Source organism: Cryptomeria japonica, chromosome 4, assembly GCF_030272615.1.
Source record: "Cryptomeria japonica chromosome 4, Sugi_1.0, whole genome shotgun sequence".
Taxonomy (NCBI): domain Eukaryota; kingdom Viridiplantae; phylum Streptophyta; class Pinopsida; order Cupressales; family Cupressaceae; genus Cryptomeria; species Cryptomeria japonica.
The window spans coordinates 297,193,521-297,206,033 of NC_081408.1; the positions used below are offsets into that span (position 1 = coordinate 297,193,521).

General features: G+C 36.2%; 1 protein-coding gene across 3 annotated transcripts in view; it reads right to left on the reverse strand.

Annotated features, from left to right (window-relative positions):
* LOC131064581 (glutamate--glyoxylate aminotransferase 2) overlaps positions 1-11,318 on the reverse strand; it is a 193,264-nt gene extending 181,946 nt beyond the window's left edge. The window contains exons 1-3 of one of the 3 annotated variants that reach the window (XM_057998797.2): positions 11,163-11,318; positions 9,992-10,180; positions 6,140-6,205 (exon numbers count right to left, since the gene is read on the reverse strand). In XM_057998797.2, the coding sequence (XP_057854780.1) occupies positions 6,140-6,205; positions 9,992-10,108 (183 nt within the window). In that variant the 5' untranslated portion in view covers positions 10,109-10,180; positions 11,163-11,318. The remainder of the gene's footprint in view (positions 1-6,139; positions 6,206-9,991; positions 10,181-11,162) is intronic. The other 2 variants (XM_057998875.2, XM_057998940.2) reach the window with 2 other exon arrangements.
* Between the last annotated feature and the right edge of the window lie 1,195 nt (positions 11,319-12,513).

Here is a 12,513-nt window from a genome sequence, read left to right on the forward strand (position 1 = left end):
ATGATTTGCTCCAAGGTGAGCCTACTGTAATCCATCCTTCTGATTTCCTCTTCAATGCGAAGATCAACCCAGATGTCTTCCAGTCGATGGACGTGGGTAAAAGCCCTTTTGATCTTATCCTTCATTCTCTGGTAATCAAAATCCTTCCTCGCAACGAACTTCTTCAACTTGATTCCTTGAAGTTCAGTTTCCATTGCTTTGGCTCTTGCTGAAGTATTCAAAGAGTACCGGCCAATCTACAATGGATTGTGTGAAGAAATGTTGATTCTCAGCTTGTGGTTGGCAAGTTGCACTGCATGAACTTCCATCAACTGTCTTGCCAACTCCATCAAAATGATTTTGTCTATAGGGTACCTTGGCAGCATGTAAGGTTGGCCTTCAAAACATCCAACCCTCATGTAGGTGAAAATCGGAAACAACAAGAACAGGAACCATACTCGTTCACTTTCTTCCAGGCTGCTTCAAAGACTCTCCCGTTCTTGAGGGTCTTATCAAAGAGACACATGAAATGTCCAAAGAATGCATCTTGCACTCTTCTATAATGAATCCTATTGGGCCTAAGAGTCAATTGATCATAATATTTCCATACAGGCACCAGCAATCTATCACCCTTGGTGGAAAGACCAAGAAACTATCTAAATAATGTTGCAATATACATCAAATATGAATTCATATAGAAGGTGAGGGTATTAGGAACTTGTGACAGCTGCTTGAACAAGTTGTCGCTGATGATTTCTCCCCAGAAGATGTGGGATTGTCCTTTCCTCATGACCACGATGTACTTATACATACAGCTCTCAAACACATTAGAATGCCTCAAACCCATGATCCTGCTAAGAAGTGTGATCATGTCACCCACTTCTTCAATAAAATCAGCTCTATACAACTTAGGCCATCTTGAGAAACAGGTCCAAGGAGTATTCAGCTACTTAGCATTAATATGCCTGATAAAATCTGATCTCCTCTGATTGTAATGATCCAAGGCACTCTTCATAGTTATATCAGCATATACAGGAGATGCGGAGACTTTGAAGATTTTATCTATTGTTTTTGCATCCAACCTGATAATTACATTCCCATCGTCATCTCTGATCGTTCTCATCTCCTTATCAAAGTGAGATGCGCATGCAAGCACAAATTTGGGTTCTAAGGCAGCCACTGGAAATGAAGACACTAGATGAATATGACTATTTAGGAGCAGCTGCATCACATGAGTAGGTGTACCTTCTGTTCTTTCCAAAAACTCGGACATGTCAACATGTCTGATCTCTGTGTCTTGGATATCATCAATAAGAGAGACCACCTATGTGGGAGCAAACTCATTCTGATACTTATCATATTTGTATTTCATCTTCTTGTTTGGAGGTGAAGATGTCGGCTCTTCTGACATTGAACAAGAATCTGCAACACTGTGATGAAAATTCAAAAGGGTAAGAACATCTTCAGCAGCAACGGGAGATTCCATAGTCTTCAAGCCTTGAAAACTAATGCTCATAGCACAACTTGGGAAGGTTTCAATATGAAACTTGCACTGACTAAAAGATGCATTATGGGCAAGATTAGACAACGACGGGAGGGCAAATCGGATCTCATGGAGGTGACTGCAAGTGAAATAATGTACACAGTTCACACTTGTAATCGGGTCTCCAAGACTCGACTGCAAGTGTAATTGTGAAATTTAAAGGCAAGTGATGACGCATGCATGTAATTGGAGGCTCAAAACCCAATTCAAATGGAAAATGCGAAGCATGATATTCTGAAAGCATCTTGAGATTGAGGAAAATGACTGCAAGTGGCAATATGAAAATGCCAAGTCAAAGGGAAAAAACGAGCTTTTGGTACTTGCAGTCGGGTCTTGAGGACCCGATTGCAAGTAAGCATGAGGGATAAAACAATGTGCTTTACTTGTAATTGGGTCTCCAAATCCCCACTGCAAGTAGACATGAGCCTCCAAACATATGAAACGCTGATTTCATTAAGAGATGTCACTTTGAATGAAGCAACTTTTACTTGTAGTCGGGTTTTGGGGACCCGATCGCAAGTGTAGTTACAAAGGCTTAAAAATACGGCTTGCAACCTTCTTTTAGTGATCCGATTCTAAGCACAAATGAAGGAAAGTAAGATGCCAAAACATACTTGTAGTCGAGTCTCCAAGACCCGACTGCAAGTGTGTTTGCATATTTGCACTTTCTCTTGCAAATACAAAACCCGATTAAAATGGAAGAGACATTACTTGTGGTCGGGTTTCAAAAACCCGACTACAAGTCATTTCAATATTGCACAACGTAGCAAAAACGCATGTGAAATACTTGTAGTCGGATCACTAAGACCCGACTACAAGTCTTTCACATTGAAAGACTTGAAGATATATGAATAAGACTCGATTTCGCACTGTAGTGTCTTGAAAATGACTTGCAATGATGTGAGGCTTGTAATTATGTAATGGAAAGCCGATTGACATTTTCAAGTGCAAAAACCACGAACATTTGCAAAAGGTTTCCACAAACCCGACTGCAGGTATCAAGACAAATTTGAAAGAGGTAAAGCCGCCAAAGATGTAAACTCAGATTTGACAAAACCCAGTTTTAGGGAAGACTAATGTGGAAACCAAAGTGTGATATGAAGAATGCAAAGGGCAATATGATATGAGATAAAAATGCATGGTGGAAAGGACATTGAAACTCGACTTTGAAAGACACAAGCTCTCAATGAATACATTCATAAATGAAAAACCATAAAAGAAAACTTCTATTCAATACACCCACAAATGCAAAAAACAAAAACGATAAAAAGGAAGAAGTACCTGAAAATGAAACGCTTGAAAGAGAGATCAAGACGCCAAAATGATCTTGAATAAGATTTCGAAAAACCTTTGCAAGAGACTTAACAGGTGATCAAAAAGAGAGACACTCCTTGAAATCTAAGACTAGAACATAAATGAATCCCTAGAAAAACGTGGCCAAGAAAGGAGTCAAGTTTCATAGAACTCGATGCAAGTATAAAAAAGAATAAAGGAAAGACTTGTAGTCGGGTTTCTAACCCCCGACTACAAGTAACTTATAAAATAAAGCACCCCAAACTTGTAATCGGGTATGAGAATCCCAATTGCAAGTGACTTAAAAATAAAAAGAACTTCAAAACTTGTAGTCGGGTTTCTCATACCCGATTACAAGTAAATAAAAATAACTTGTATTAAAAATAACACCATATACTTGTAGTCGGGTTTCTAACCTATGACTACAAGTGATGTTTTCACTTGTAATGCAAGTTCGAAAACCCCCAACTTGCAAAGCAACCTCTGAAACCCAATTTTGCACTACAAGTGCAAAAAAGAAGACTAAAAACAAATGAAAATTAACCAAAGAAGATTTAAAAGAGGCACACACCCAAAATAGGCAAGATTTGAAACAAATTTCAACATTGGGAAGCGTGCCAAAAGACTCAAAGGATGAACTTTAACAAAAATTCAAGGGGGTTATCCTCAATTTTGATTTACAAAAATGAGGACAACAAAAGAGATGAAAGAAAGGCTAATGAAGGCATTTCATAAGATGTACTCAATTGAGAAGTCTAAAATACTTTGCACACAATGGGTTGCCTGCACAAATCTCCATGGTCAGCATTCAGTAAACCAAAGGCAAAGATAGATAAAGCTACATTAGCTCAAACTAACCCTATTGGATGGTAGACATGGCACAAGAAGCATACATCATAGTTGAAGGATGCTTGTGATTTGCCTCCTTTCACAAGTTGCCAATTCCTCCATTGCAGAGAGGAATTGGTCCACACACAACTTTACCCACTCCATCAAGAGGAATAGACTAGCGTCTAGACAAGCAGAGAAAATCGTGGTTGTGTGCTCTCAAACTTTAAGATCATCAGACTCTAGAGTATTAATAGCCACCAACTTTATGGTGGGATGTGAATCCTGAAGGCCCCACCCAAGTTGATGAGGAGGCACAAGAATGATTGGTTGGGATTCCATTGGATGAGGCAAATTCTCACAGTGGCAATTACTCAAAGGACGACTCTAATTTTGATGATGTGTTGGCAGATGCAAATTAGTTGGAGCAATGTACTTTCCTTTTTTGTGTTTTTATATTGTAATTGAAAGTGAAACTTGTAGCCTTTGGGCATTTTGTTGTAACTTGTATACTATTTTTTAATATCACATGCAAACTAACAATGCATTATGAAAGCAATTTGAATTAAGTCTTGACATTTGCTAATTTGTCTGACTCTTATGTGAACTCTAATTCAACACAAATATTATGTATTACGGATCTATAATGTATATATGAATGTTTTATCAATGTTATCATATGAATATTTAAGTTTTCCCTATTTTCATATAGCCATCCCGTTTGTCATCCCTCAAAAAATGCCCAAACAATCACCATCCCTGAAACTCATCCCCCTATCCCCATCCTGGAAACTTGGAGTAACATAGACTTTTTCCCAATTGAATTACTAGTAATTGAATTACACTTATACTCCTAGTTTGCTATGTCAAACTCTATCCTAAGTGATGCTCATATGACTCTAGCAACATTTGAAACTTGCCTGGGATTCAAGCACATGACTCCACATAGAGCTAGCGATTCTGGGCCGAGAGATACAAGCTCCTTTCTACCATAGTTTGTGACTCCATATTGTGAATTTTGTTTTTTAGCACCATGGATATCATAATCCATGAGTTTGTACAGCTAAAACACTTTACAATATTTATATAATTGAAAATGTTATTTCCTTCAATTAAAATGGTTTTTATACTCATGACAGATGTCTACTTCTGTATGTGATCAATGTAGTTTCTTTTGTTATGCATATCATAAATCTCAGTCCCATTCACCATTTGGTTACTCAAAGATGCTTAATTCATTTATTTCTTCTTTCTTTCTTTCTTTATATATCTTGAAAGCTACAGCTTAAGACATATACTAACTTTCTTCGCATGAAGATACAATTTTTCATCCCTCCATCACAAATATGTAACTTATATTACTATATGATTCTATAAATTCTAACTCTTCATTATCATTGAATGCCTATTGGGTTAAAAAATTAAAACACTTACTCAGTATTATGACCACAATCTAAGATAACAATTGTGTTGACCACTTTGATTTTTAATTTTTCAAAATCTATATTCCCTTTAGCAGCACTCTCAAATCTCTATAGAGAATCGGGTCATGTTTTTTCTTATTTGGAATGTTTAAAAGCATAATTCCAATTGATGTTCAGCATATCACCAGTGCTTCCATCTTTTTAGAACAGCTTCAAGGCATCTAGGTGAGGTAATGAAAAAACCTACGTGATAAAGCATCTACGTGAATTTAACAAATAACTTTATCATTTTTAAACACCCTTCTTGATGTTTTATAGAACACACTATTAAACTTCATGATATGCAGGAACAACAATTTATTCTAAGAAGGTCGACAACCTTAAACAGTAAACCAAGATTAAGACAGTTACAAGCCATCCATATCTTCTCAAGTTGATACTATGTGGTGAATACCAGAGTCACCGACTGAGAAAGAATTCTCATATCATTGTCCTTGGTATCTATGTGATAAGGCATCAAGTCTCGATGACTATATAAAGACCTAGAGACATCCAAACTTTGGATTGGTTAGTATGACCACATGATTGCATTTTGTGGTAGTTATGTCATCTACAACTCAGATTACCAATTAAGGGAAAAATAAATTCTACTGTTCTCCACCTCATATGAAGTAACTAACAAAAGCCCCATCCTTTTTATTCATCATAGAAGCTCTCCTAAACATGTGACTCCATCTAAGCGCTAGCTAGCTATATGGCCACTAGTTAACTAATGAGTAAAAGAATGTCTACACACTACACAAATCGAAAAGGTTAACTAGTATTTAATAAAGAAAACAGAAGCAAAAGGCTTATTAGTTATTATATCTAAAGCACTTTATCAAGTTGCAAATCCTATAACTTTAAATTTTAAAAATAACAGACCAATATGTAGCACTTTCTGATTCATTTAGCCATGACCAATCTTCATCATGGTGTTCTAAGCATGGCTATTATACAGATAAATTTTGGTGAAAATTAAAACATTATTAAATGTTTATGACCAGAACCACATAAAATGGGTGGAACAAACCTGACGTGGGAATGTCAAAGGCTTTTGGCCCAATGCTTGGGGGTTACCGACATTTGTAAAGATGATCTGTCAAAAAAGAGAAAAAAACAAAGGGTTTTAATGTCAAGCAATCAAATTTAACATATTGCCATTCAACCAATCAATATATGTCAGGAATTAACAAAACAAAGTAGAATAAACTGGAAGCACTGTCGTAAATAGCAAAGCAATTATTGTAATAAATCATGAATTAACTTCTGAATGTTCAATAGAAGCTCATATTGGCAATGGGTAATGGTATCAGGTATGTATTCAAGGATATAAAGCCAATATATTGACATATGGAACCAAGTTCATGAGGTTTATTACTACCTGAAATTCAACAGAAAAATACTGACTATAAAAATTTTGTCATTGCGTTTGTATATTCAGCATCTCCCAGCTACTTTCCTGGTAAGACTTATACCTTTTGCTGCTTTTATATATGTAGTGCAGGATAATCTTCTAAGAAAAATAAGAAAATATTGAAATAAATGAAAACAAAACTCCAAGGATTACCTGTTGTGACCATTTCACACATCGCCCCATTGCAAATGGGGACCCTTGCTTTTTTGCTTTTTAGGGTTTGTTTTTTCTAGGTCATTTAGGGTTTTGTCCGTTAGCCTTTACATTTTGAGTGTCGCCAAGGGGATCAAATGGATAGCAAGTCCGGCTTGAGTGATGTCCTGATCCTGAAATTTGGCTAAGTCTGGAATGTCCTGATCCTGAAATTTGACTAAGTCTGGAAACTGAAAAACCTCAAAAAACTAGATTTTGCAATATAACTCCTGGAGGTCTGAAACCGCTCTCAAACATCCTGAAAGTATATATGGAATATAACTTAAAGTATAAGTGACATTTCTTATACTTAAATGTTATATTCCATAAAAATTATCCTGATAGAGAGTTCAAAAAGTCAAAAAGCGCTCTCGCCCCTCTCCAAGGGTCCAGAGCGAAAAGCGCTCCCGTCCCTCTCCAAGGGTCCAGAGCGAAAAAGCGCTCCTGTCCCTCTCCAAGGGACCAAGGCGAAGTGCTCCCATCCCTCACTGAGGGACCAAGGCAAAAAGACTTATTTGAGCCATTCCTGGCCTTGTTTGGTTAAATTGAGACATCAAAGGCATGGTGAAGGACGAAATGAACATTATAGAGCATCCAAACTTGATTGAAAACAAAGAAATGATGAAGTTTTTGCCTAGAAGGTAAAAAGTGCTCCTGTCCATCACTGAAGGACCAGAGCACTTTTCTTTATATGCACAATTTTAGAACTTTATTGGACATTAACCCCTATTCATAAGCATGAAGTAAGATGAAATCTTCCCTAGCAAAGAAATTTCGAGGTGAAAAGTGAGACAATTTGGCTAAGAAGGCAAAAAGTGCTCCCATCCCTCACTGAAGGACCGGAGCACTGAATTTCAAATTTGCACTGCCTTTACAAGGTTAAGGTGATTTTATGATTTGTAGAGGTTAAGGGAAGCATGTTTTGTCCATTGAATATAATTTAAGCAGTCTACAAAGGAGTAAATCAACCCAAATGACAAAAAGTGCTCCCGTCCCTCACTGAAGGACCATGCCACTTTTTCAAGTTTCTCCTCTTTGTTTGATATTTTATGGCAAAACTTGGCTTGGATAGGAGGGAGAAAGGATGTTCTATGCATTAGACGCGATCGAAGGTTTAAAAGACAAAGAAGTATGCCAAGAAGTCAAAAAGTGCTCCCGTCCCTCACCAAGGGACCAGAGCACTTAACATGTTATCTTGCCTTCCTCACCAATTTTGGACAAATTGAGGCCAAGGCACAAGTTTGAAAAAGTGTTTAAAATGCCTTGAAGTGGAATTGAGATGCGAGAGTTGCAAACTTTGACGACAACTGGCAAAAGTGCTCCCGTCCCTCACCAAGGGACCAGGGCGCAATTTCCAAGTATGACCATTTACCTTGCATTTTGAAATGATATTTTTATTACCAAGGCTCAAGATGCAGTGAAATGTGATATTCTACGCCTTGAGGGTAAATTGAAGATTAATATGATCAAGAATTCATGCAATGGACTCAAAAGTGCTCCCGTCCCTCACTGAAGGACCAGAGCGCTTTTTATGAAAACAACTAATTCCCTCCGAGATTATGCTAAGGCAAAGTTGTGTGAGATGGTAAGGATCTTCCAAAGCATGGTGAACAAAGGTTTGACTTCAAAAAAAATTGAGAATCCTAGCCTAAAAATGAAAAAGTGTTCCTGTCCCTCTCCAAGGGACCAGAGCGAAGTTAATGGCATTCATTATTTTTTACCTTATTTCAGCGTTAATATCCTCCAAATCGCATTAGATGCCAAATTGCTAAATTTGGAATATTTGAAAAAATTAATTAAATTGGCATTTAATAAATTAATTTTGGGCCCCAAAAAATTGAATTTCTATTATAAAGGCATTTAAAATTAATTTTTGTGAAATAAAAAATTAAAAGTTGAGTGCACAAGGCATTATTTTGTCTTTATTTATCAAGTCGGCCTTCTTCTTAGTGTTTTTTTATATTTTATTTTAAGGCTTATTTGCTAGGTCGGCCTCTTGGAGGAAAGAAGGTGAGCGCTCTATATAATAGGGGGGGCATTGTTTCAAGTTCAAATCATTCATTCATCCCTTCTAAGGTGAGAAATTGAGGAGCAATTTGAGGAGGGCGAAATTCATCTTGAAGGCCATTGGAGAGGCGTATTTCTTGCTAGTTTGGACGATAATTTTCAGATTTTTGAAGACATTTGAAGGTGAATTCCCAGATATGAAGACTAAAGGTGGTGGAGTTGATGCTTGTGAAGACAAAGGAGGCGCAATTCGTTCAAGAGAAGGCTTTGATCTACACTTTGCCTAGCGAAATCTATTTTTTTTTACATATTTTGAACAAAACACAAACACTTTAGGATGGTTCATTCAACATTTAATGCCATTCTTAAGAAATCAATCTCCCATTTTCCTACTTTTGGCCCCCTTTAGTCAATTTTAAGATAAGTGAATTTACTTAAGACTTGCATTGTGACCAAAAGAATACTAGGAAGTAAGACTACCACTCAAACACATGACATAAGTTCATGCCACGAGATAACAGATTTTGAGAAAGTAAATAAATGCTGAGATTTAGAGTTTGCTCGTGATTTTAAGGATGGAAGCAACAAGAAGTTTGCAACAGATGAATAGCAACTTATAAATGTAATTTGATAATCTGTAACAGAGTGGACAAGGAATTAACAAATTTGTAAACTAAGAATATAATGAGCAGGGACCATTTGCAAATTTCATTGGATAATGTACCTTTTCTTGAGATTGTCCTGTTGAAAGAGCTGTATTAAATTGTTCAATTGTAGTGCCAACTAAGTTTAAAATAAATTCTAGAGACATTTAGTCCGTTGTTTAAGTATCTTGAGATCTACTCTCAGAATTTCAATCTTTGTCAGTAGACACAAGTAGGGGAGGATGCAACATCACGTTCAGAATTCTATTGTTTAAGAAGTTGCAATGAAGCTTGAGCCTTCATCATCATTAGGGTAAATGATCCACCATACAGCTAGAACACTGCCTACGAGACAGCTGCTGTAAGCTTTGCTACATACACTATATTTTACTTTATTCAAGCACATAAGACATTAGCAAATGGCCCAATAGTTAGTCCATTACTTTACAAATGCACTAAAGACAACAGGGGCTTCAATCACTTGCATCTTGGATTATGACATGCTTCAATTGGGACATCAAAATTACCAAACGTAATTTTCTGTTACTGTTCCATTAAAAATTTCAACTGATATTTCATAAGACACCAAAGCCCAGATGTTTACACAAAAAGAAAGAAACGGTACCTTTTTTCCTTCCTTCTGAAGCTCGGAGGCCCGCAGATAGAGCTCCCCTCTCACAGCATATTGAACCTTCTTCACATTCTCATTAATATTTTCATAATCTAAAGGCTTCGGAGCCATTCTTTAAACAGCTGAACAACCGAGGTCAAAGAAATAACTTCCAGAATCACCAGCTTAACAGACTGACCTGCCCTAAAATTCCATCAAAATTTTAATAAACTCAACCCAAAGCAAAACAAGGTCATCCAGAACCTAAATATCTACTAAAAAGGTAAATTTGTTCTAAAATTTAAAAAAATAAAGTTATAAACCTTTGCAGTACCATGGAAAAGCCAAAAAAAAAACCCTCACGTAAAGAATAATGAATGCTTCAAAGAGAAAGTCGTATACAATAGTTTTGGTTCTTCAAATCCAAAAACCTATTAATCAAAACTATACAAAAAGTATACAAAGTAAAGCTGACTTCATTCGATTCAGCAACCAAACTATTAAAAATGTCCTTTCTACGCTTGACATTATATGCGGACGAAAAAACGATATAATTTATCCTTTTTGATACTACTCAATGAGCGATTCAACGATTCAAAATAGTTTTAAATCAGAACACAAATAAATATTATAAAGAATAGCAATTGCATTGTTCAGTAAGAAAGATACTCTAAAAATGTGTGTATACTGAAAATTCATTATCATATTTTCGACAAAATTAGAAAGCAGATTCGAATTGCAATAAATTTACCAACAATTCAAATAAAATGTGTTCGTCTTGCAGACAAAATAATATACTATAAAAACCAACCCTGTGAGTGCAAAACTTCAATTGAAAAACTTCTAACCTTGTTTCTAGAAAATAAGCATTAAATAATCTCAGACACTGTAACAATTTTATTCTGTTCCTCTATTTACGTTATTAGATTCTAAAGACCTGTGGCGACGTCTGATTTGTAACTGCAAAGGCATTTATTCCTCAGACAAAATTTCACTCCAACGCTGTAATTAATTTGTGCTTTCCACAGATTTTCTTCAATCTTGTACAAAAATCAATGAATGAATTTTATTTTTTCTGGCTACTTTTTCCTAATTTTACTGATATCGTTCGATCTTGCAATTTATAAGATTTTAAAAATTCATATGTACTTCAGTGTCCAAAAGCAAAACGAATACTGAATAATACCTCTTCAAACGCAAATTTTTATCATCTTTATTAAAATTGTTTTGCTTCTGCAACGAAGAGATAGAGGCTGTGAGAGGAACATGAGTTTATATATATCGTGACATTTTGTGGTGTTGGGGTGAAGTGGTTTATATTGACGCAAATGTTTATGGATCGTCTTTCCATAGCCAAGCAAAAGCCGGTAAATTATCCACGTGCTATACCGCCGGAATGTGCGAGCTATACGCGATCGCCGGCGGCCTTCGGGGTTAGGTTTGCACATGTTTAGGCTATGGTCTCATCAAAGCCCAAGGACTATCCTGTAATATAATATATGTTTCTTTTATAAGATGTTTGGCCGAGAGTTATATGGACCACTCAAGTGTCATCTATAACGTGGAGTTGATATGCTAGAAAAGGGATTCAGTTTTGTGTAAGTTAATATATGATATCATAAGAGCATATTTATGTAGTATAGAAGAAGAAGAAGAAATAATTTTAACGTTCATGAGGTTAAAAATAATTTATGGGACTAGCCACAAGATCAAATCGACTTTTGCAGTGCTATCCTTTTTTATGCAAAGTAATGATGAGTGCCCCCAGCTTCTCGATAAATGTCTCATTAAATAAATTATTCCAAGAGCCAGCTATCAAAGTATCTATATAACTATCCATGTTGTCCTTGAAGGCATCACAGTCTAGAATAAAATGCCTTTTGATTATCACGTGTCCAGATTTACAAAAAAATACATATTCTTTCTTCCCAAACTTAATAAGGTCTTTTCCATCGCCCAGTCTCACAGCGGAGTTGGTGAGAGTTAGTTCTTGACTGAGCAATGAGAATTTTGGCTCTCCATGGAATATTAGCCACTATAAATGCTTTTTGATGATGATCAAAAGAGGGATTAAACTCATTAATATAACATGTCTTCTTTCTCTCAAGCCCTTTACCCCGCACATGCAAGTGAAATTTTTCCCACAAAGGTCTTTATCTTCTTTCTATTTGTGGCGCACATGTTAAAAAATATATTCCATTTACTCATCCATATTTTGTTTTGCTACATCCAAGTCTTCTTTCTAGTGCACAATGTGTCCCTAAAACTAATATTTGGCCATCTACTTTCTTTCATTTGCTCAATTCTTTTTAGATAGCAAAAGAGACGCAACATGGCAATAGCTTCAATAGAGGCAGCCCCAGTTTCAGCTAACATGATATCATAAGGTACTGTGCTTTTAATTTTGAACTTGCTTGTGATTAAACGTTTATGAATTTGCTCTATTTGCTTCCATTGTGAAACTGAGGTGTTGTTGGCCCACATTTCACAACCATAGAGAACAGTCGGGAGCACTAACAACCAAAATAGAGTTTGGG